The sequence below is a fragment of the Mustela nigripes genome, chromosome 2 (genome assembly GCF_022355385.1).
Source record: "Mustela nigripes isolate SB6536 chromosome 2, MUSNIG.SB6536, whole genome shotgun sequence".
Lineage (NCBI taxonomy): Eukaryota > Metazoa > Chordata > Mammalia > Carnivora > Mustelidae > Mustela > Mustela nigripes.
Genome location: NC_081558.1, coordinates 55687889 through 55709603, shown reverse-complemented (window position 1 = coordinate 55709603; position 21715 = coordinate 55687889). Strand labels below are relative to the sequence as shown.

The following is a 21715-nucleotide window of genomic DNA, read 5'->3' as shown; positions in this document are numbered from 1 at the left end:
CACTAAACAAGAGCCATGATCGCAGGGTGCTGGAATCGAGCCCCACAATGAGCTCTCCGCTCAGCGGGGAGCCTGCTTCTCCCTCTCTCTCTGCCTGTCGAATAAATAAATAAAGTCTTTAAAAAAAAATAAAATATAAAATTAAAAAAAAAAAAGAAAAAATGGAGTCAAGAGTACTATATCCAGCTAGGCTGTGACTGAAAATAGAAGGAGAGATAAAAGGTTCAAACAAAAATTAAAAGAATTTGCAAACACCAAACTAGCCCTAAAGGAAATATTGAGGGGTCCTCTAAGCAAAGAGAAAGGCTAAAATAACAGACCAGAAAGGAACAGAGACAACATACAGTAACAGTCACCTTACAGGCCATACAGTGGCACTAAATTCGTATCTTTCAGTAGTTACCCTGAATGTAAATGAGCTAAATGCCCCAATCAAAGACACACGGTATCAGAATGGATACAACAAACAAAACAAAGACCCATTGAGATGCTATCTGTAAGAAACTCATTTCAGACCCAAAGACACCTCTAGATTTAAAGCGAGGGGATGGAAAACAATTTACCATGCTAATGGGCATCAAAAGAAAGCTGAGGTGGCAATCCTTATATCAGATAAATTAGATTTTAAGCCAAAGACTATGATAAGAGCTGAGAAAGGACACTGTATCATACGCAAACGGTCTGTCCAACAAGAAGATCTAGCAATTTCAAATATCTATGCCCCTAACATGGGAGCAGCCAACTATATAAACCAATTAAAAACAAAACCAAAAAAAACACATTGACAACAATACAATAATAGTAGGGGACTTTAACACCCCCCTCACTGAAATGGACAGATCATCTAAGCAAAAGATGAACAAGGAAATAAAGCCTTTAAGTGACACACTGGACCCGATGGACCACACAGATATATTCAGAACATTCCATCCCAAAGCAACAGAATACACAGTCTTCTCTAGTGCACATGGAACATTCTCCAGGAGAGATCACATCCTGGGTCACAAATCAGGTCTCACCCGGTACCAAAAGACAGGGATCACTCCCTGCATATTTTCAGACCACAATGCTCTGAAACTAGAACTCAACCACAAGAGGAAAGTTGGAAAGAGCTCAACTACATGGAGGCTAAAGAGCATCCTACTACTACTCCCGATGAGTGAGTCAACCAGGAAATTAAAGAAGAATTTTAAAAATTCATGGAAACAAATGAAAATGAAAACACAACTGTTCAAAATCTTTGAGACACAGCAAAGGCGGTCCTGAAAGTATATAGCAATATAAGCCTTTCTCAAGAAACAAGAAAATCTCAAGTACACAACCCAACCCTACACCTAAAGGAGCTGGAGAAAGAACAGCAAAGAAAGCCTAAACCCAGCGGGAGAAGAGAAATAATAATCAGAGCAGAAATCAATGAACTAGAAACCAAAAGAATACTAAAACAAATCAAACAAACTAGGAGCTGGTTCTTTGAAAGAATTAGTAAGACTGATAAACCCCTGGCCAGACTTACCAAAAAGAAAAGAGAAGGGACCCAAATTAATAAAATCATGAATGAAAGAGGAGAGATCACAACCAACACCAAAGAAATAAAAACAATTACAGGAACATATTATGAGCAACTACACACCAGCAAATTTGACAACCTGGAAGAAATGGATGCATTCCTAGAGACATATAAACTACCACAACTGAACCAGGAAGAAGTTGAAAACCTGAACAGACCCATAACCAGTAAGGAGATTGAAGCAGTCATTAATTATCTCCCAACAATCAAGAGCCCAGGGCCAGACGACTTCCCAGGGGAATTCCACCAAACATTTAAAGAAGAATTAACATCTATTCTCCTGAAACTGTTCCAAAAATCAGAAACAGAAGGAAAACTTCCAAACTCATTTTATGAGGCCAGCATTACCTTGATCCCAAAACCAGACAAAGACCCCATCAAAAAGGAGAATCACAGACCAATATCCTTGATGAACACAGATGCAAAAATTCTCACCAAAATACTAGCCAATAGGATCCAACAGTACATTCAAAGGATTATTCACCACGAAGAGTGGGATTTATTCCCGGGCTGCAAGGGTGGGTCAACACCCACGAATCAATCAGTACGATACAATGCATTAATAAAAGAAAGAACAAGAACCATATGATACTCTCAATAGATGTTGAAAAAGCATCTGACAAAGTACAGCATCCTCTCTTCATCAAAACTCTTCAAAGTGTACAGACAGAGGGTACATACCTCGATATCATCAGAGCCATTTATGAAAAACCCACACTGAATATCATCCTTAATGGGGAAAAAACTTGAGAGCTTTTCCCCTAAGGTCGGGAACACGACCTTAGGGCTGTCCACTATCACTACTGCTATTCAAATAGTACTAGAAGTCCTAGTAATCAGACAACAGACAACAAACGGCAATCAGACAACAAAAAGAAATAAAATGCATCCTAATCAGCAAAGAAGTCAAACTCTCACTCTTTGCTGATGATATGATACTTTATGTGGAAAACCCAAAAGACTCTACTCCAAAACTACTAGAACTCATACAGGAATTCAGTACAGTGTCAGGACATAATATCAATGCACAGAAATCAGTTGCATTTCTATACAACAAGAGCAAGACAGAAGAAATTAAGGAGTCCACCCCATTTACAACTATACCCAAAACCATATGATAGTTAGGAATAAACCTAACCAAAAAGGCAAAGAATCTGTACTCAGAAAACTATAAAGTACTCATGAAAGAAATTGAGGCAGATACAAAGAAATGGAGAAACATTCCAACCTCATGGACTGGAAGAACAAATATTATGAAAATGTCTATGCTACCTAAAGCAATCACCACATCTAATACAATCCCTATCAAAATACCATCAAATGTTTTCAAAGAAGTGGAACAAATAATCCTAAAATTTATATGGAACCAGAAATGGGTTCCATGCATATTCCATATATACATATATATGTATATACCATGTGTGTGTGTGTATATATTCACTCATATATATATATATGCCATACATATATACATATATATGCACATGCCATATATACATATATGGAATACGCATGGAACCCATATATATATATATATATATATATATATATATATATATATATATATATGGAATATGGTTAGTCCTTAATAGCCAGAGGAATGTTGAAAAAGAAAGCCAAGGTTGGTGATGTCACGATTCCCGACTTCAAGCTCTATTACAAAGCTGTAATCATTAAGACAGTATGGACTGGCACAAAAACAGACACACAGATTCCAGAAACAGACTCTCAACTCTATGGTCAACTAATCTTCAACAACGCAGTAAAGAACGTCCAATGGAGAAAAGTCCCCTCAACTAATGGTGTTGGGAAAACTAGACGGCCACATGCAGAAAAATGAAACTGGACCATTTCCTTATACCACACACAAAAAAAGACTCAAAATGGATGAAGGACCTCCATGTGAGACAGGAATCCAGCGAAACCCTTGAGGAGAACACAGGCAGCAACCTCTTCGACCTTAGCCGCAGCAACTTCTTCCTAGAAACATTGCTAAGGACAGGGAAGGAAGGGCAAAAATTAACTATTGGGACTTCATCAAGATCAAAAGCTTTTGCATAGCAAAGGAAACAGCAAAACCAAAAGACAACTGACAGAATGGGAGAAGATATTCAAAAATGACATATCAGATAAAGGACTAGTATCCAAAATCTATAAAGAACTTATCAAACTCTACACCCAAAGAACAAATAACCCAGTCAAGAAATAGGCAGAAGACAGGAACAGCTATTTCTGCAAAGAAGACATCCAGATAGCCAAGAGACACATGAAAAGGTGCTCCACATCACTTGGCATCAGGGAAATACAAATCAAAACCACAATGAGCCAGGTGGTGGGTATTAGAGAGGGCACAGATTGCATGGAGCACTGCGTGTGGTGCAAAAACAATGAATACTGTTACGCTGAAAAGAAATGTAACAAAAACAAAAACAAAAACCCACAATGAGATACTACTTCACAGCAGAGGATATGGAAAAAGTAGAACCCTCCTACACTGTTGGTGGGAATGCAAGCTGGTGCAGCCACTCTGGAAAACAGCATGAAGGTTCCTCAAAAAGTTGAAAACAGAGCTACCCTATGACCGAGCAATCACACTACTGGGTAGTTACCCCAAAGATACAAATGTAGTGATCCAAAGAGGCACATGCACCCGAATGTTTATAGTAGCAGCAACGCCCACAATAGCCAAACTATGGAATGAACTTATATGTCCATCAACAGATGAATGGATAAAGAAGTTGTAGTGTGTGTGTGTGTGTGTGTGTTTCCAATGGAATATTATGCTGCCATCAAAATAAATGAAATTTTGCCATTTGCAACAACATGGATGGAACTAGAGGATATTATGTTAAGCACAATAAGTCAATCAGAAAAAGACAATTATACGATTTCTCTGATATGAGGAATTTGAGAGGCAGGGAGGGGGTTATGAGGGGTAGGGAAGGAAAAAATGAAACAAGATGCAATCAGGAGGGAGACAAACCATAAGAGACTCTTAATCTCACAAAACAAACTGAGCGTTGCTGTGGAGGTGTGTAGGGAGAGGGTGGTGGGGTTATGGACATTGAGGAGGGTATGTGCTATGGTGTGTGCTGTGAAATGTGTAAGCCTGATGCTTCACAGACCAGTACCCCTGGGGCAAATAATACATTTTATGTTAATAAAGATAAAAAATTAAAAAAAGAAAAACGTTTTTGAGAATGAGGCCATGTCAGAAGGACACTGTAAGGCACAAGGCTTAAAGGGGCTCTCACTAGCCAAATCTGGGACAATCTGAAGATCAACAAGTATAATGATGATAACTGATAACATGTGAGTTTTTAAAATCTCTCTAAGTCCATAGTGATACTCAAAATAAATATAATTTAAAAGAGAGAGCTCTTCTTTACAGATCACAGTCACCTGAGAAATGCATATGAGATGACAGAATCAGAGAGTCCCATTACATGATGCTCAATATAATAATCTGATTCAGTAAAGATCAAAGCATATGAAAAACTGTTAAGTAAAAAGTTACTAGAGAATAAGATATTCACACAGAATCAGAGTATCACCCAATATGGTAAATTACAGAGGGAAAATGTACCTTTATGTTTTCACAAACTGGCAGAACCACCTTGTAGGATCACACTTAGCATCACTAGTGGGGCAAACTGACATGAGGAGTCTCTTAATGGATGCAGTATGAAATACAAAGCTATGAAGTATACTTGCCCCCCCAAAAAAGTTTAACCTAAATTCAATCAAGCCTTCACTTACAGTTTATAAGAAACCTGGGGATACTGAAACAAGTTTACCATCACCCTGAGATGCATATCACACAAAACTGGAATCAAAGACATCCCATAAGAGAATAGGCCAGGACTCTTCAAAAACAGCAGTGCCACAAAAAGAAAAAAAGAAAAAAAAAGGTATTGGGGGGTGGACACACTGTTCTAAACTAAAGGAGACTAAAGAGGTATAACTCACATTTTGATTAGATCCTGGATTAGAAACAAACAATGGCTATGAAGGATATTTTTGCAACAATTAGGGGCTTTTCATTTTCTTAAGTGTGAAACTATTTCATCATTCAGGAGAACGTCTTAGTCTTAGGGGAACTGATGAAGTATTTACTAGTCAAGTACCAGGATGTCTGCAACTTACTTTCAAATGATTCCACACTGCATATTTACAGAGAAAGATACATTCACTACTGGCAAATGTTAAAGTTACTAAATCTAAGTGAAGAGTCCATGTACTACATTTTCCATTTTGTAGGTTTTCAAAAATCATTTTCAAAATCAAAAGCTGAGATAAAGTTAGCACAGACAGAAGGAATCAGGGATGATTACATTACTGTGAGCATATGATGCTTTAGGCCCGTTACATTTGCAGACCTTTCTTCCTCTGCTACAATCCTACAGCCTAGCCTGTAAACAGCTCACACGGAGCAGTCAATGCTTACTGAATGTTATTGGTGAAAAATCTCTAATTTTTTCAGAGTGGATTTACTTGTTCACACAGCTATACAAGTAGCAAGGCTGGACCCTGAACCCAGATCTCACTACTCTCAAAGCCTATGTGCTGAGACAATACTGCCTCTCAGTTTCACAATCTCCTCCACTGACAGCCACAAGAGGAAGAGAATATACAACCATCTTTGGTAACCTGGTCATGAATTTGTCTTTACATCAAAAGCAAGTCCCTACTGTAACCTTATTTGGTCTTAGTTTCACAAGGAAACAAAAGAACTGCAACTAAATGATGTGACTCCAAGCAGATTCAAACAGAAAAACAGGATCACACAGCAATGTTTTACCTTCAACCTCTTCCCAATCATCTTCACTTTCTTCCTCATCTTCTCCTTCACAGCTGCCTTTGTCCACAGCAGCTTCTCTCTGTGGGGGCTGTGCCTTCTTGCCACCTTTTGTGAAGTCCCTGTGTAAAGATCACAGGAAGGAAGGTGAAGAAGGCTCACACATCCTAGTGCTACATTTAAGCTAAATGGAATCCTAAGGACTCCTTCTATTTATCGAGACACTGTTGCAATTATGTAAAGATAATGGGTGAGCTCTGAGACTCATTCCCTCCACTAAAGGTCTCAAGGGCTCCTCTAGATGAGCTCTGATTATCAGTCTAATACTAAATGTGCTGTCAAAAAGAAAGCATGCAATGGACCTAAAGCCTAGAGCTGTGGGAGGGAAAACAGAGCTGTGCCTTGAAGTGGTACAGGAGTAAGAAGAAACCACAATAACATTGTAAGTTCCAGAAATAAAAGCTGGGATATGGATTATACATGCACAGGTGGACACCACATTGAAGAAGAGGGCATTCACATTTGCTGATCATACCATGAGCCAACTCAGATGACTGTTTCTCCCCATCTCTACAATGTAAGGAAATGGAAGCTGGTAGAATTCTAACCGCAAAGTATGTGGGGATGTGTTCATACATAGGTATGTCACAAGTAACAACAAAAACACAGATAACTAGCTAGTTAAATAGGTACCAACACAGATAAGCAGCAAGCTGAATACTGACTAAAGATGCAATGGTTGCTAATATGTAATCCATTTTCTCAATTTCATATATAAAACGTGCTTGGTGGGGGAGGAGTCAAGATGGTGGAGCAGTAGCAGGCTGAGACAACATCAGGTAGCAGGAGATCAGCTAGACAGCTTATCAAAACATTCCAAACACCTACAAATCCAACAGGAGATCGAAGAGAAGAAGAGCAACAATTCTAGAAACAGAAAATCAACCACTTTCTGAAAGGTAGGACCCGCAAAGAAGTGAATCCAAGTGTCAGGAAGATAGACCGCGGCGGGAAGGGCCCACCCTCAGCCAACGGCAGAGCAACGCAGTACAAAATCAGAAACTTCAGAAGTCTGCTCCACTGTGGGACTTCACTCCGGAGGTTAAGCTGGGGTGAAGCCTACATGGGGACAGCGTGGTCTCAGGTCCCGCAGGGTCACGGAAGTATCAGGGCTGTCTGAGTGTTGCAGAACTTACAGGTATTAAAGCGGGGAAGCCGGCTCAGAGACGGATCCAAGGAGTGAGCTCTCAGCTGGCGGTTACCTTAAATTGTGATCTGTGGCACAGGGACCCCACAAAATCCAGGGAGACCCCCCCTGGAAGAGCTCAGGTATCTGTGTGGATCGGAGACTCCAGGTGGGGCTGTATGCCAGAGACAGAGATGCTGGGTCACCAGCTAGGTCAGCTCGGAGCACACCGGGAGCCCAGGGAGATGGGAGTGATTGAGCGCTTTCCTTCCAGGGTGCACTAAGAGTGGGGCCCTGAGCTCTCAGTTCCTCTGAGCTAGAGACTGGGAGGTGGCCACTTTCATTCCCATCCTCCAGAACTCTATGGAAAGCAGAAAGCATTCAAGGAACAAACGAACTCGAGCAGATTACTTAGCCTGGCCTCTGGTAAGGGCCGTGCAATTCCGCCTCAGGCAAAGACACTTGAGAATCTCTACAACAGGCCCCTCCCCCAGAATATCAACAAGAAATCCAGCCAAGACCAAGTTCACTTACCAGGAGAACAGCAGAATTCCAGAGGAGGAGAAAGCAAAGTATGGAATTCATGGCTTTCTCCCCATGATTCTTTAGTCTTGCAAAGTTAATTAATTTTTTTAATTTTACATTTTTTCTTCTGCTAAATTTTTTTTAACTTTTACCCTTTCCTGTTTTAACAATTTTTAACTAGTTTATCTTAACAATACCTTTCATTACAAAAAAATCTGTTTTGAGCCTTCATTCTTATAGTCGTATTTTATCCTTCACTGTATCTAACTTTATTTTTGGTATACACATAGGGTTTTTCTTGTAAAAAAATTTGGGGTACAACTTCTTCTAATAGATCAAAATACACCCTTAATCTACACAGGGATTAATTCTAGTCTTCAGCCAGAGCAAATTCTCTCCACTTTCTTTTTCTTTATTCTCCCAAACAACTTATCTTATCAACTCCTTTTTTAGAAATTAAAAAAAAAAATGTCATCTTTATAATCATACTCCAACCCTTCATTGTGTTTATCCTTATATATGTTTTTCATTCTTTAAAATTTTGGAAGGTAGTTTCTTCTAAGAGACCAAAATACTCCCCAAGATTAAGTGGGTGACCCTGTTCTAGTCACCAGTCTAATGTATATTTTTTTCTTTATTTTTTAAATTTTTTAAATTTATTTTCAGGGTAACAGTATTCACTGTGTTTACACCACACCCAGTGCTCCATGCAATCCGTGCCCTCTCCAATATTTTTCGTTTTTATATTTTTTATTTGTTTTCTTTTTTAATTTTTTTTTCTGAAATTCTTTTTACTCCCTTTCTCCCCCAATGATTTGGGATCTCTTCTGATTTGGTTAAAGCACATTTTCCTGGGGTCTTTGTCACCCTTTTAGTATTTTATTTGCTCCTTCATATAGATAAAAATATACAAAATGACAAGGCAGAAAAACTCACCACAAAAAAAAGAACAAGAGGCAGTACCAAAAGCTATGGACCTAATCAATATGGACATTGGTAATATGTCAGATCTAGAATTCAGAATGATGATTCTCAAGGTTCTATCCAGGCTCGAAAAAGGAATGGAAGACATTAGAGAAATCCTGTCTGGAGAAATAAAAGCCCTTTCTGGAGAAATAAAAGAACTAAAATCTAACCAAGTTGACATCAAAAAAGCTATTAATGAGGTGCAATCAAAAATTGAGGCTCTTGGGATGCCTGGGTGGCTCAGTGGGTTAAGCTGCTGCCTTCAGCTCAGGTCATGATGTCAGGGTCCTGGGATCGAGTCCCGCATCGGGCTCTCTGCTCAGCAAGGAGCCTGCCTCCCTCTCTCTCTCCCTGCCTCTCTGTCTACTTGTGATCTCTCTCTGTCAAATAAATAAATAAAATCTTTAAAAAAAAATTGAGGCTCTTACTGCTAGGATAAATATGGTAGAAGAAAGAGTTAGTGATATAGAAGACCAAATGACAGAGAATAAAGAAGCTGAGCAAAAGAGAGACAACTACTGGACCATGAGGAGAGAATTCGAGAGGAAAGTGATACCACAAGATGAAACATTAGAATAATTGGGATTCCAGAAGAAAAAGAGAGAGGGGAGCAGAAGGTATACTGGAGAGAATTATTGTAGAGAATTTCCCTAATATGGCAAAGAGAAAAAGCATCAAATCCAGGAGGTGCAGAGAACCCCCCTCAAAATCAGTAAGAATAGGTCCACACCCTATCATCTAATAGTAAAATTTACAAGGCTTAGCAACAAAGAAAATATCCTGAAAGCAGCCTGGGACAAGAAGACTGTAACATACAATATTAAACATATTAGATTGGTAGCGGACTTATCCACAGAGACCTGGCAGGCCAGAAAGAGCTGGCATGATATTTTCAGAGCACTAAACGAGAAAAACATACAGCCAAGAATACTATATCCAGCTAAGCTGTCTTTGAAAATAGAAGGGGAAATAAAATGCTTCCAGGACAAAGAAAAACTGAAAGCATTTGCAAACACCAAACCAGCTCTACAGGAGATATTGAAAGGGGTCGTCTAAGCAAAGACCCTAAAAGTAGTAGATCAGAAAGGAACAGAGAAAATATACAGTAACAGTTACCTTACAGGCAATACAATGGCACAAATTTCATATCTCTCAAGTTACCCTGAATGTTAATGGGCTAAATGCCCCTGTCAAAAGACACAGGGTATCAGAATGGATAAAAAAACAAAACCCATCTATATGTTGCCTCCAAGAAACTCATTTTAAGCCCGAAGACACCTCCAGATTTAAAGTGAGGGGGTGGAAAAGAATTTACCATGCTAATGGACATCAGAAGAAAGCAGGAGTGGCAATCCTTATATCAGATCAACTAGATTTTAAGCCAAAGACTATAATAAGAGATGAGGAAGGACACTATATCATACTCAAAGGGTCTGTCCAACAAGAAGATTTAACAATTTTAAATATCTATGCCCCCAACGTGGGAGCAGCCAACTATATAAACCAATTAATAACAAAATCAAAGAAACACATCAACAATAATACAATAATAGTACGGGACTTTAACACTCCCCTCACTGAAATGGACAGATCATCCAAGCAAAAGGTCAACAAGGAAATAAAGGCCTTAAACGACACACTGGACCCGATGGACCACACAGATATATTCAGAACATTCCATCTCAAAGCAACAGAATATACATTTTTCTCTAGTGGATATGGAACATTCTCCAGAACAGATCACATCCTGGGTCCTAAATCAGGTCTCAACTGGTATCAAAACTGGTATCAAAAGAAAGAGATCACTCCCTGCATATTTTCAGACCACAATGCTCTGATTCTGAACTCAATCACAAGAGGAAATTTGGAAAGAACTCAACTACATGGAGGCTAAAGAGCATCCTACTAAACAATGAGTGAGTCAACCAGGAAATTAAAGAAGAATTTTAACAATTCATGGAAACAAATGATAATGAAAACACAACGGTTCATAATCTGTGGGACACAGCAAAGGCAGTCCTGAGAGGAAAATATATAGGGATACAAGCCTTTCTCAGAAAACAATAAAGGTCTCAAATACACAACCTAACCATACACCTAAAGGAGCTGGAGAAAGAACAACAAAGAAAGCCTAAGCCAGAAGGAGAAGAAAAATAATAAAGATCAGAGCAGAAATCAATGAAATAGAAACCAAAAAAATAGAACAAATCAAACAAAGCTGATTCTTTGAAAGAATTAATAAGATTGATAAACCCCTAGCCAGACTTATCAAAAAGAAAAGAGAAGGTACCCAAATTAATAAAATCATGAATGAAAGAGGAGAGATCACAACCAACACCAAAGAAATACAAACAATTATAAGAATATAATATGAGCAACTCTACGCCAACAAATTTGACAATCTGGAAGAAATGGATGCATTCCTAGAGACATATAAACTACCAAACTACAACTGAACCAGGAATAAAGAAAACCTGAGCAGACCCATAACCAGTAAGGAGATTGAAACAGTCATCAAAAATCTGCAAAGAAACAAAAGCCCAGGGCTAGACGGCTTCCCAGGGGAATTCCACCAAACATTTAAAGAAGAATTAATTCCTATTCTCCTGAAACCGTTCCAAAAAATAGAAATGGAAGGAAAACTTCCAAACTCATTTTATGAGGCCAGCATTACCTTGATCCCAAAACCAGATAAGGATCCCATCAAAAAAGAGAATTACAGACCAATATCCTTGATGAACACAGATGCAAAAATTCTCACCAAAATACTAGCCAAAAGGATCCAATAGTACATTAAAGGATTATTCACCATGACCAAGTGGGATTTATTCGAGGGCTGCAAGGTTGGTTCAACATCCGCAAATCAATCAATGTGATACAATACATTAATAAAAAAAAGAACAAGAACCATATGATACTCTCAATAGATGCTGAAAAAGCATTTGACAAAGTACACCATCCCTTCCTGATCAAAACTCTTCAAAGTGTAGGGATAGAGGGCACATACCTCAATATTATCAAAGCCACCTATGAAAAACCAACCGCAAATATCATTCTCAATGGAGAAAAACTGAGAGCTTTTCGACTAAGGTCAGGAATATGGCAGGGATGTCCATTATCACCACTGCTATTCAACATAGTACTAGAAGTCATAACCTCAGCAATCAGACAACAAAAAGAAATTAAAGGCATCCAAATTCGCAAAGAAGTCAAACTCTTTGCAGATGATATGATACTGTATGTGGAAAACCCAAAAGACTCCACTCCAAATCTGCTAGAACTTGTACAGGAATTCAGTAAAGTGTCAGGATATAAAGTCAATGCACAGATATCAGTTGCATTTCTTTACATTAATGACAAGACAGAAGAAAGAGAAATTAAGTCAATCCCATTTACATGTGAATCCAAAACCATAAGATACCTAGGAATAAACCTAACCAAATAGGCAAAGAATTTGTACTCAGAAAACTATAAAGTACTCATGAAAAAAACTGAGGAAGACACAAAGAAATGGACAAATGTTCCATGCTCATGGATTGGAAGAACAAATATGGTGAAAATGTATATACTACCTAAAGCAATCTACACATTTAATGCAATCCCTATCAAAATACCATCCATCTTTTTCAAAGAAATGGAACAAATAATCCTAAAATTTATATAGAACCAGAAAAGACCTCGAATAGCCAAAGGAATATTGAAAAAGAAAGCCAAAGTTGGTGGCATCACAATTCCGGACTTCAAGCTCTATTACAAAGCTGTCATCATCAAGACAGTATGGTACTGGCACAAAAACAGACACATAGATCAATGGAACAGAATACAGAGAGCCCAGAAATAGACCCTCAACTCTATGGCCAACTAATATTTGACAAAGCAGGAAAGAATGTCCACTGGAAAAAAAAACAGCCTCTTCAACAAATGGTGTTGGGAAAATTGGACAGCCACATGCAAAAAAATGAAATTGGACAATTTCCTTACACCACACACAAAAATAGACTCAAAATGGATGAAGGGCATCAATGTGAGAAAGGAATCCGTCAAAATCCCTGAGAAAAACACAGGCAGCAACCTCTTCGACCTCAGCCGCAGCTACTTCTTCCTAGAAACATTGCTAAGGAGAAGGGAAGGAAAGGCAAAAATGAACTATTGGGACTTCATCAAGATCAAAAGCTTTTGCACAGCAAAGGGGACAGTCAACAAAACCAAAAGACAACTGACAGAATGGGAGAAGATATTTGCAAACGACCTATCAGATAAAGGGCTAGTATTCCAAATCTATAAAGAGCTTAGCAAACTCAACACCCAAAGAACAAATAATCCAATCAAGAAATGGGCAGAGGACATGAACAGACATTTCTGCAAAGAAGACACCCAGATAGTCAACACACACATGAAAAAGTGCTCTGTATCACTTGGCATCAGGGAAATACAAATCAAAACCACAATGAGATACCACCTCACACCAGTCAGAATGGCTAAAATTAACAAGTCAGGAAACGACAGATGGTGGTGAGGCTGTGGAGAAAGGGGAACCCTCCTACACTGTTGGTGGGAATGCAAGCTGGTGGAACCACTCTGGAAAACAGCACGGAGGTTCCTCAAAAAGTTGAAAATAGAGCTACCTTACAACCCAGCCATTGCACTACTAGGTATTTACCCTAAAGATACAAACATAGTGATCCAAAGGGGCATGTGCACCCAAATGTTTATAGCAGCCAGGTCCACAACAGCCAAACTATAGAAAGAACCTAGATGTCCATCAACAGATGAATGGATAAAGAAGATGTGGTATATATATACAATGGAATACTACGCAGCCATCAAAAGAAATGAAATCTTGACATTTGCAATGACGTGGATGGAACTGAGAGAAATACATCAATTGGAGAAAGACAACTATCATGTGATCTCTCTGATAATGAGGAAGTGAAGATCCAACGTGTGGGGTCTGGGGGATAGGGAAAGAATAAATGAAACAAGATGGGACAGGGAAGGAGACAAACCATAAGAGACTCTTACTGAGGGTGGTAAGGTTATGGACATTAGGGAGGGTATGTGCTATGGTGAGTGCTGTGAAGTGTGTAAACCCGGTGATTCACAGACCTGTACTCCTGGGGCTAATAATACATTATATGTTTATAAAAAAAATTTTTTTTAATGTGCTTAGAGGGGTGCCTGGGTGGCTCAGTGGGTTAAAGCCTCTGCCTTCAGCTCGGGTCATGGTCTCAGGGTCCTGGGATCGAACCCCGAGTCAGCCTATCTGCTCAGCAGGGAGCCTGCTTCCTCCTCTCTCTCTGCCTGCCTCTCTGCCTACTTGTGATCTCTGTCTATCAAATAAATAAATAAAATCTTTTAAAAAAAATGTGCTTAGAACACATTTACTTTTTGCTTTCATAAGGTCTGACCTGTGGTATCAAGTGAGAACATCATCTAAGATTTGAGCTCAGACTTTTAAAATAACCAGTTGGTCTTCAGCTCTAAAATTGCATGCATTCCCCTTACGGTCAACCACTTTCAGCACCAGAGAAACAAAAATTTCTCTTTAGAATAAATGTAGTGAAAATGTCCATGCACTATGGATCTGACAGCAGTTGACTATCAATGTAGAGGGGAAGGGGGCCCAGAGCTTTACCTACCAGCACAGCATCCTGGTCTATGTGTACATGGATTTCTCTGATAATTCAACTAGTGGGAAGAGACAACTGGGAAGCAGGAAGCTCAGAGGCATGCACTCTCAGGAAAAGTCTAAGGGAAAAGAAGAGGTGACTTGAGTGCAAAATTCCCATGCTTCCATGGCCTGTCTACTGCTGGCCCTCTCCTGGGCTGCCTTCCTCTGCCAGGACTGCAAGCTGCAGGGAAAGCCAGCATGAAGATGGAAGACTGGTTTCTGAAGGAACTACTACCTCTCTGTTCTGCCTCTTCCACCCCTCCCCACAACTTTCCTGAAAGGTGAACAATCAAGTGTTCACAAGGCTTGTAGTCACTGTTCACCACACATTACTATGCATGTTTACTCAACTGCAAATTCAGCCCAACAAAAGGCCTGCCCTAGATGCCACAGGGCCTACAAAAACAAACCAGGTGTGGCTGGCTCCAGGCTTCAGAAAGCCTGCAGGGTAGTAAGACAAGATACATGGCCTAGGCACAAATAAATGCAAGAAATCAGAGGAGAAAAAAGGGGAAGAATCAGTGAAGACTGTCGAGTAGACGGATTCTGATCCACATCTTCCAGGTGGAAGAAAGCATTCCTATAGCAGGAAGAACGAGCACGCTTCAGAGGCAGAAAAGTCTGAGCATGTGGCAAGAGAGCGACAAGAAGTCCAGTTGGGTGGGAGCAGAGAGAACTTGTGGAGAGCAGTACAGGTGAAAGCTGGAATGGCAGGCCAGTATCTTAGGTATGTAGTATCACTGTGTATTATAAAGAGCACTGGACCAAGTCAGAGGCCTAAATCTCATCTGGTTTTTGCCACTGTCCAGTTGTGTAACCACAGATAAATGCCTTTCTGTTGACCATCGCTGTCATCCAAAAAGTCTGGGAGGCAAACAATACAAAGCTGACCCTTGAATAACACAGGGTTAGGGCACTGACCACTTGCACAATCAAACATCTGCACAGAACTTACAATACCCCTAAAACTACTACTACTAGGCTACTGTTGACTGGAAGCCTTACCAATAACATACAGTTGATTGAACATATATTTTGTATGTTATACATTTTATATACTGTATCCTTCCAGTAAAGTAAGCTAGAGAAGGACACATTTTTTAAAAGTTACAAGAAAAACTACATTTACAATACTTACTAAGGTATTTGACAAAAAAAAAAAAGAAAGAAAGAAAAAAAACCTCCATGTAGAAGTGGAGCCATGCAGTTCCAACCTGGTTGGTCAAGGGTCTACTGTAATTGTGAAGAATCTTACTAGTGGTCTGAGCTCCAGCTGGAGGAGCTTAAAGATCCCATCTTGGGCACAGATACCAGTGACAGCAAAAAGAGACTCACACTTCCAGAGGGACAGAATCAAGACCTGGCTGGAAGCTTTTCAGCCATCTCACCTGAACTCCTCCCCATCGCTGAGGGCTTCATCCTTCACAACTGTGGGGTTTTCAGATTTAACAGTCACCTTGGCCACTTTCTTTTTGGCTGGACCGTGGGCAGGGCCACCAGGATCACTGCAGCCTCTCTTCCTCTTTCCTTGTGAGACTTTGGAGAGAAGGCTTGTCTTTAACGGTTTCTCGTCTTCCAAGACATCTAGATGACCACAAAGAACACAAGGTAAGCAACACAGGAAAGGCAGAAGCAGTGTGCCTTCACAGGCAGGTGATGGAAAGCCCTCTTCTGTCACCTCCTTCCAGACCCCATCTCCATCGCTGGGACACCATTCCACTTATTCCACAACCAGCCTCCAGGCTGCTCCTGCCTCCAGCCCAGTATACACCCTGCACTCCCAGTAAAAACCAGCTTCCTTTATCAGGGTTTATTCCATTCCCTCGTGAGGTTACAAGAAATGCCACATAACCCTAGTAAAACCTGGCTTCCAAATCTCAAATTTCAGCGAATAGCCAGGAAGGAAAAATACATCAATCTGCTAAGTAATACCTTGCTTACTTATTACTTGCCAAGACTAGTTACTTTAGGAGTAACCTAAACCTATTTATTAAGTAAATGTTTTGAGCTCATAAACATGTCCAAGGTTTATCACAAACTTACTATTACTAATCCATGTTTCTACTATCTTTCAAAACCAAATCCTGCTCAAAATATACTTCATAAAACCTTTCTAATCTAACCCAAAAGTATACTCATATACCATCCATCTCAGCAAGCTTAGGGTTGGAATAAGACAGTAGTAATTCAAAAATACCTTTATTTCCTTAAAACAATTGTTTTGATAAAGGGAGATTTTAAAAATGTACAGGATGCTGGCTTTAGTTAAATTAGGGTAACTAAAGGTATGGTCTGTTTCTTAATATATTGATAAATCAATTTTCAATAAAGAATAACACAGCAGGGAAAGATATCTTCTATTTTGCAAATATATTCATAAAAATAATCTTGAATCTGAAATAAAGCATCTTCCTTTGTCTTTGGGTGACCACTTCAGTTAATTTTGGAAAACAAAAATACTTTAGTTGTTTTTGAGGTTCTAAAAGGAGCAGCAATACTAACCTAATATCAGATTGTTCATTCTTTTCATTTATGTTTTGTCCTACTGACTCTACTGATAGATATTTCTATTCCCCAAGAATATACTCTTGCATGGGAGAAAAGCTTTCCATCTAAATAAAATCATAATTTTAATAGATTTCTCCTAGTAGTAGGGCATTTGTTCTAACACTAGATAAAATCACTAATTCAGTTCAGTTTCTTTACAATGTTTTATAAAAGGAATTCAGGCATTCTCATGCTTTAAACATTCTAACCAGGGCGCCCGGGTGGCTCAGTGGGTTAAGCCGCTGCCTTCGGCTCAGGTCATGATCTCAGGGTCCTGGGATCAAGTCCCGCATCGGGCTCTCTGCTCAGCAGGGAGCGTGCTTCCTCCTCTCTCTCTCTGCCTGCCTCTCTGCCTACTTGTAATCTCTCTCTGTCAAATAAATAAATAAATCTTTAAAAAAAATAAAAATAAAAATAAACATTCTAACCAAAACACAAACAATTTCAAAATTCTTTCCAATCTGAGATGCTTCTTATTCCAAGGCCAGAAGCTGCTTAAAGGTTTATGACTTGACAGTCTGAGTAGAATGATCCTGACATCAGGATTTCTGGATCTTTTTACACTTTTTAGCCCTCTATGAACACATGTGAAACAAAGGTGTGAAATGCTTCATTTTTACTAATCTAAAAACACAGGTGGGAGGATAACTCAAAAGCACCATTTCTTCCACACCAAACTTATATAGTTGGTTAAAAAAGTACAACTGTGTCCATTTTTGTGCTTTGAAGAAAGAGTTAAACGAGTCAGAAGGGAGGCAAGAATGGAAACAAAAAACTCTGAATCAAGAAAAATTTCCACACGATTATTTTCAATCATTCCCCCCATCTGTGGTTTCAATTGGTGCGGGTAAGGGACCAACCAGGGTAGAAGCCAATGATCCCCCTTCTGACACTCTCCTGAAGGACAAGAGTAGCCTAAGACTACGTCACAATGCCTAAGTCATTCACTCAGTCACTAAGCATTTTATCATCTCACATCACCTTAAGAATTAGAAGGCTGAGTACAATACAATTAAGATACTTTGAGAGAAAGAGAACATATTCACATAACTTCTACTATAGTATATTGCTTTAACTGTTCTATTTTATTATTATTGGCTATTAATCTCTTACTGTGCCTAATGTGTCAATTAAACTTTATCATAGGTATGAACATATAGGAAAAAAACACAGCATATACAAGGTTTCGTACCACCCATGTTTCAAAAATCCACTAGGTTGGGGGGGGTGTTGGAATATATATCCCTGCAAATAAGAGGGGGGACTACTCTAATACCCGTAAAATTTTTAAAATCTGCATGCCCAACCATGATATAATCATTATGCACATACATTAGAATATTAACTCAGTCATCTTTTAAGACAGAGGAAATGACATGATAAAATGTTAAACATGCAAAATTGTTTTTACAGTATGGTTTCCACTACTTAGAGAAACAGATGAGAAGGAAATATGCCATTATTTCTGGATAGCAGAAATACAGGTTACTTTTTTTTTTTTAATTCTTTACACTTTTGGGGTCCCAGAGAATCCAGAGGCTATTTTCTAGGCCTCTCTTAAGATCTAGAGCTACCTGGGCGCCTGGGTGGCTCAGTGGGTTAGGCCGCTGCCTTCGGCTCAGGTCATGATCTCAGGATCCTGGGATCGAGTCCCGCATCGGGCTCTCTGCTCGGCAGGAAGCCTGCTTCCCTCTCTCTCTCTCTCTGCCTGCCTCTCTGCCTACTTGTGATCTCTCTCTGTCAAATAAATAAATAAAATCTTTAATAAAAAAAAAAAAGATCTAGAGCTACCTAACCAGTCTCCTTGAGCTCAATATGTTAATTTTAGAAGGGCAGGAATTATCACTTTGGTCTGCTTAGCCTTCTATTGAGGTTTTTAAATACCTGCTTAAAACTGCGAGTACTTAGAATAAAATATGAACTCCTTAACTTGGTTTCCAGACAAGGGTCCTGCTTACCTTTCCTGTCTCAATTCCTACTACTTGCTTCTCACTGTGTCCAGTCGTGTGCCAACCACATTTCCTTTCCTCCTAAGTCTTTAAACATATTGATTCCTCTGCCTATAACTCTTCTCTGAGAACTTCCTTTGAAAAGCTCCTTCGGGACCCTAATTGATTCAAAGTTTCACCTCCTCAAAATAGGTGTCCCTGGACCACTGACTCTGACTTACTTTCCCCGGAACCTGCCACCCCCATGTCAGTTCTATCACCTTTAAGTCTTTTCATAACTCTCATCACCATGTGAACTTATTTAACTTTTTATTGTCTGCCCTACCAAGACCTCCCCACAAACTGTAAGCATCGTGACAGCAGGGACCTTGCCTGACCCATTCACTACTAGAATTTTAGTGCCTAGAACAGTCTCTGGAAATAGCAGGTGCTCAGTAAATACTTGTTGAAGGAATTAATGAGTCATATCAATGAAAGCATTAACACAATGAAGAAACATGAAGAAATTAGAGGGGCACCTGGGTGGCTCAGTGAGTTAAAGCCTCTGCCTTCAGCTCAGGTCATGATCTCAGAGTCCTGGGATCGAGCCCCACATCGGGCTCTCTGCTCAGGGGAGAGCCTGCTTCCTCCTCTCTCTCTCTCTGCCTGCCTCTCTGCCTACTTGTGATCTCTGTCAAATAAATAAATAACATCTTTTGAAAAAAAATTAAAAAAAAGAAATTAGAGATGCCCTAATAGAAACACGGAAATACTGTGGAAGACCATTTTCTTTGAACCTAAATGTTGAATGATGCCAGGGGTCATCTTGGCATGCACTGAGGTGCTGCTAGAAACCACACTGAAGGTCACTGAGTCAGTGTCACCTGTAGCCCAAACCACAGCCAGATTTTTCCTCTACCCAAGCACAGCAGAAGTAGTAAGTCTTCCTGGAAGCTGCTCACCGGTTAGCTCCTCCAGCTGAGTTTCAGTGAAGCTTGGGTGCATCCTTGCCTACACCTAAGCTGAACTGATAGAAGCTAGCCCATCTGATTGCCTGATATGGACCATGGCAGGAGTGCCTATCTCACTGAAAACTCACAACCACCCTGAAAGACAGTAGTATGTTTCAGAGCAGCTAAACTACTTGTCCAAAATAATTTACACAAGTACATATGAACAACTAATTGTTGGAGCTGCACCAAATAAAGTGTTTGGCATTTGGATTTGGCATCCAAATAAAGTGTTTAGCAGGAAGGAATGGTACCCAGGCAGGAGGAATTTCCATCAGATTACAACTTCTAATTTTTAAACTGCCACATATTCAGAATATATTCTGACTGGAAATAAAAACCCCTTTCATAGCCATTTGCTGAAATGTTACTCATTCTCAAAGTCGCAGATCAAACATAACTCCTTTAGAGAGCATTTCCCAATCTCTCCAAACTTATTATTCCTTCAGAAGCCACAAAGCCTGCTACCTTCTTCCAATGTATCACACTGTCTTGAGTATTTTTTGTAAACATCAACACTACGGAACTTTAAGCTCCTCCAAGTAATCTCTCTCACGTCAACTAGTGTGTGCACAGCACATATCAGGTATCCCAAAAATGTCATCTGAATGAGTAAATGAATAAAGTAGAACTCATAGCATTAACCATGAGGTAAATCACCTTCTAAGTTTAGAAATGACTTCCATTTGCCTATGTACTAACGGATGATAAACTTATGTAAAGAATCACAGGATTATTGAATCTAGGGTCATAGGAGTCCTTGCTGGTTACCTAATCCACACAGATTATTTTAAGAACCCCAGAAATCCCTTCTACAGCATGCATTATGCAATTATTTAAAATATTTACTGAGCACTTAATAAATGCACAGCAAGAGAGAACAATATAGGACACAGCAAAAATAAAACGTGTTTCATAAACTTAAATTGTGGGAAGCAAAAAAGAAGTAAATTAACAAGATCATTACATTATGTGACAGAGGCTGTTAGGGCCTGTGGTAAAGAGTACCTGGGGAAGATCACCTTAGCTAAGGCACTCAAAGTGGTGTGATTTCTGAAGGAACAGAAGAAATCTGCCACCCTAGAGCCATGGAGAAAGGAACATCAAAGCCAAAGGCTCACGGTGAGAAACAACATGGCATGTCTGAAAAATAGAAAGGAAGCCAGTAGAGAGAGTATCTGGCAGAGTCATAGGAGACTACAAGAGAAGCAGCAGCAGCCAAATCATGTAAGGTCTTGCAAGCCATGGTAAGGAATTTGGAGTTTAGGCCAAGAGCAATGGAAAGCCACAGGTCTATCAGAGGAACATGGCATGATTCGATTTTTTTTTTTTTTTTTAAATCACCTGGGCTCCTGGGTGGGAAAACCACTGCAGGGGGATAAAAGAAATTCGGGAGTCCAGTAAAGAGGCATCTGTAATCGTTCAACTGAAAAGTAATGGTGGCTTTAGGCAGGGATTGTGACTGTGGAAACAAAGTGAGGTGAAGAGATTTGAGATTCAGATGGATTAGATGTGTA

General features: G+C 39.6%; 1 protein-coding gene across 2 annotated transcripts in view; it reads right to left on the bottom strand.

The window, feature by feature from the left end:
- The window catches only part of XPC (XPC complex subunit, DNA damage recognition and repair factor), a 53152-nt gene that overhangs the window by 30598 nt on the left and 839 nt on the right, over positions 1-21715 (bottom strand). For both annotated transcript variants that reach the window (XM_059390398.1, XM_059390399.1), the window contains exons 2-3: positions 16102-16297; positions 6369-6487 (exon numbers count right to left, since the gene is read on the bottom strand). In XM_059390398.1, coding sequence (XP_059246381.1) covers positions 6369-6487; positions 16102-16297 — 315 coding nt within the window. The remainder of the gene's footprint in view (positions 1-6368; positions 6488-16101; positions 16298-21715) is intronic.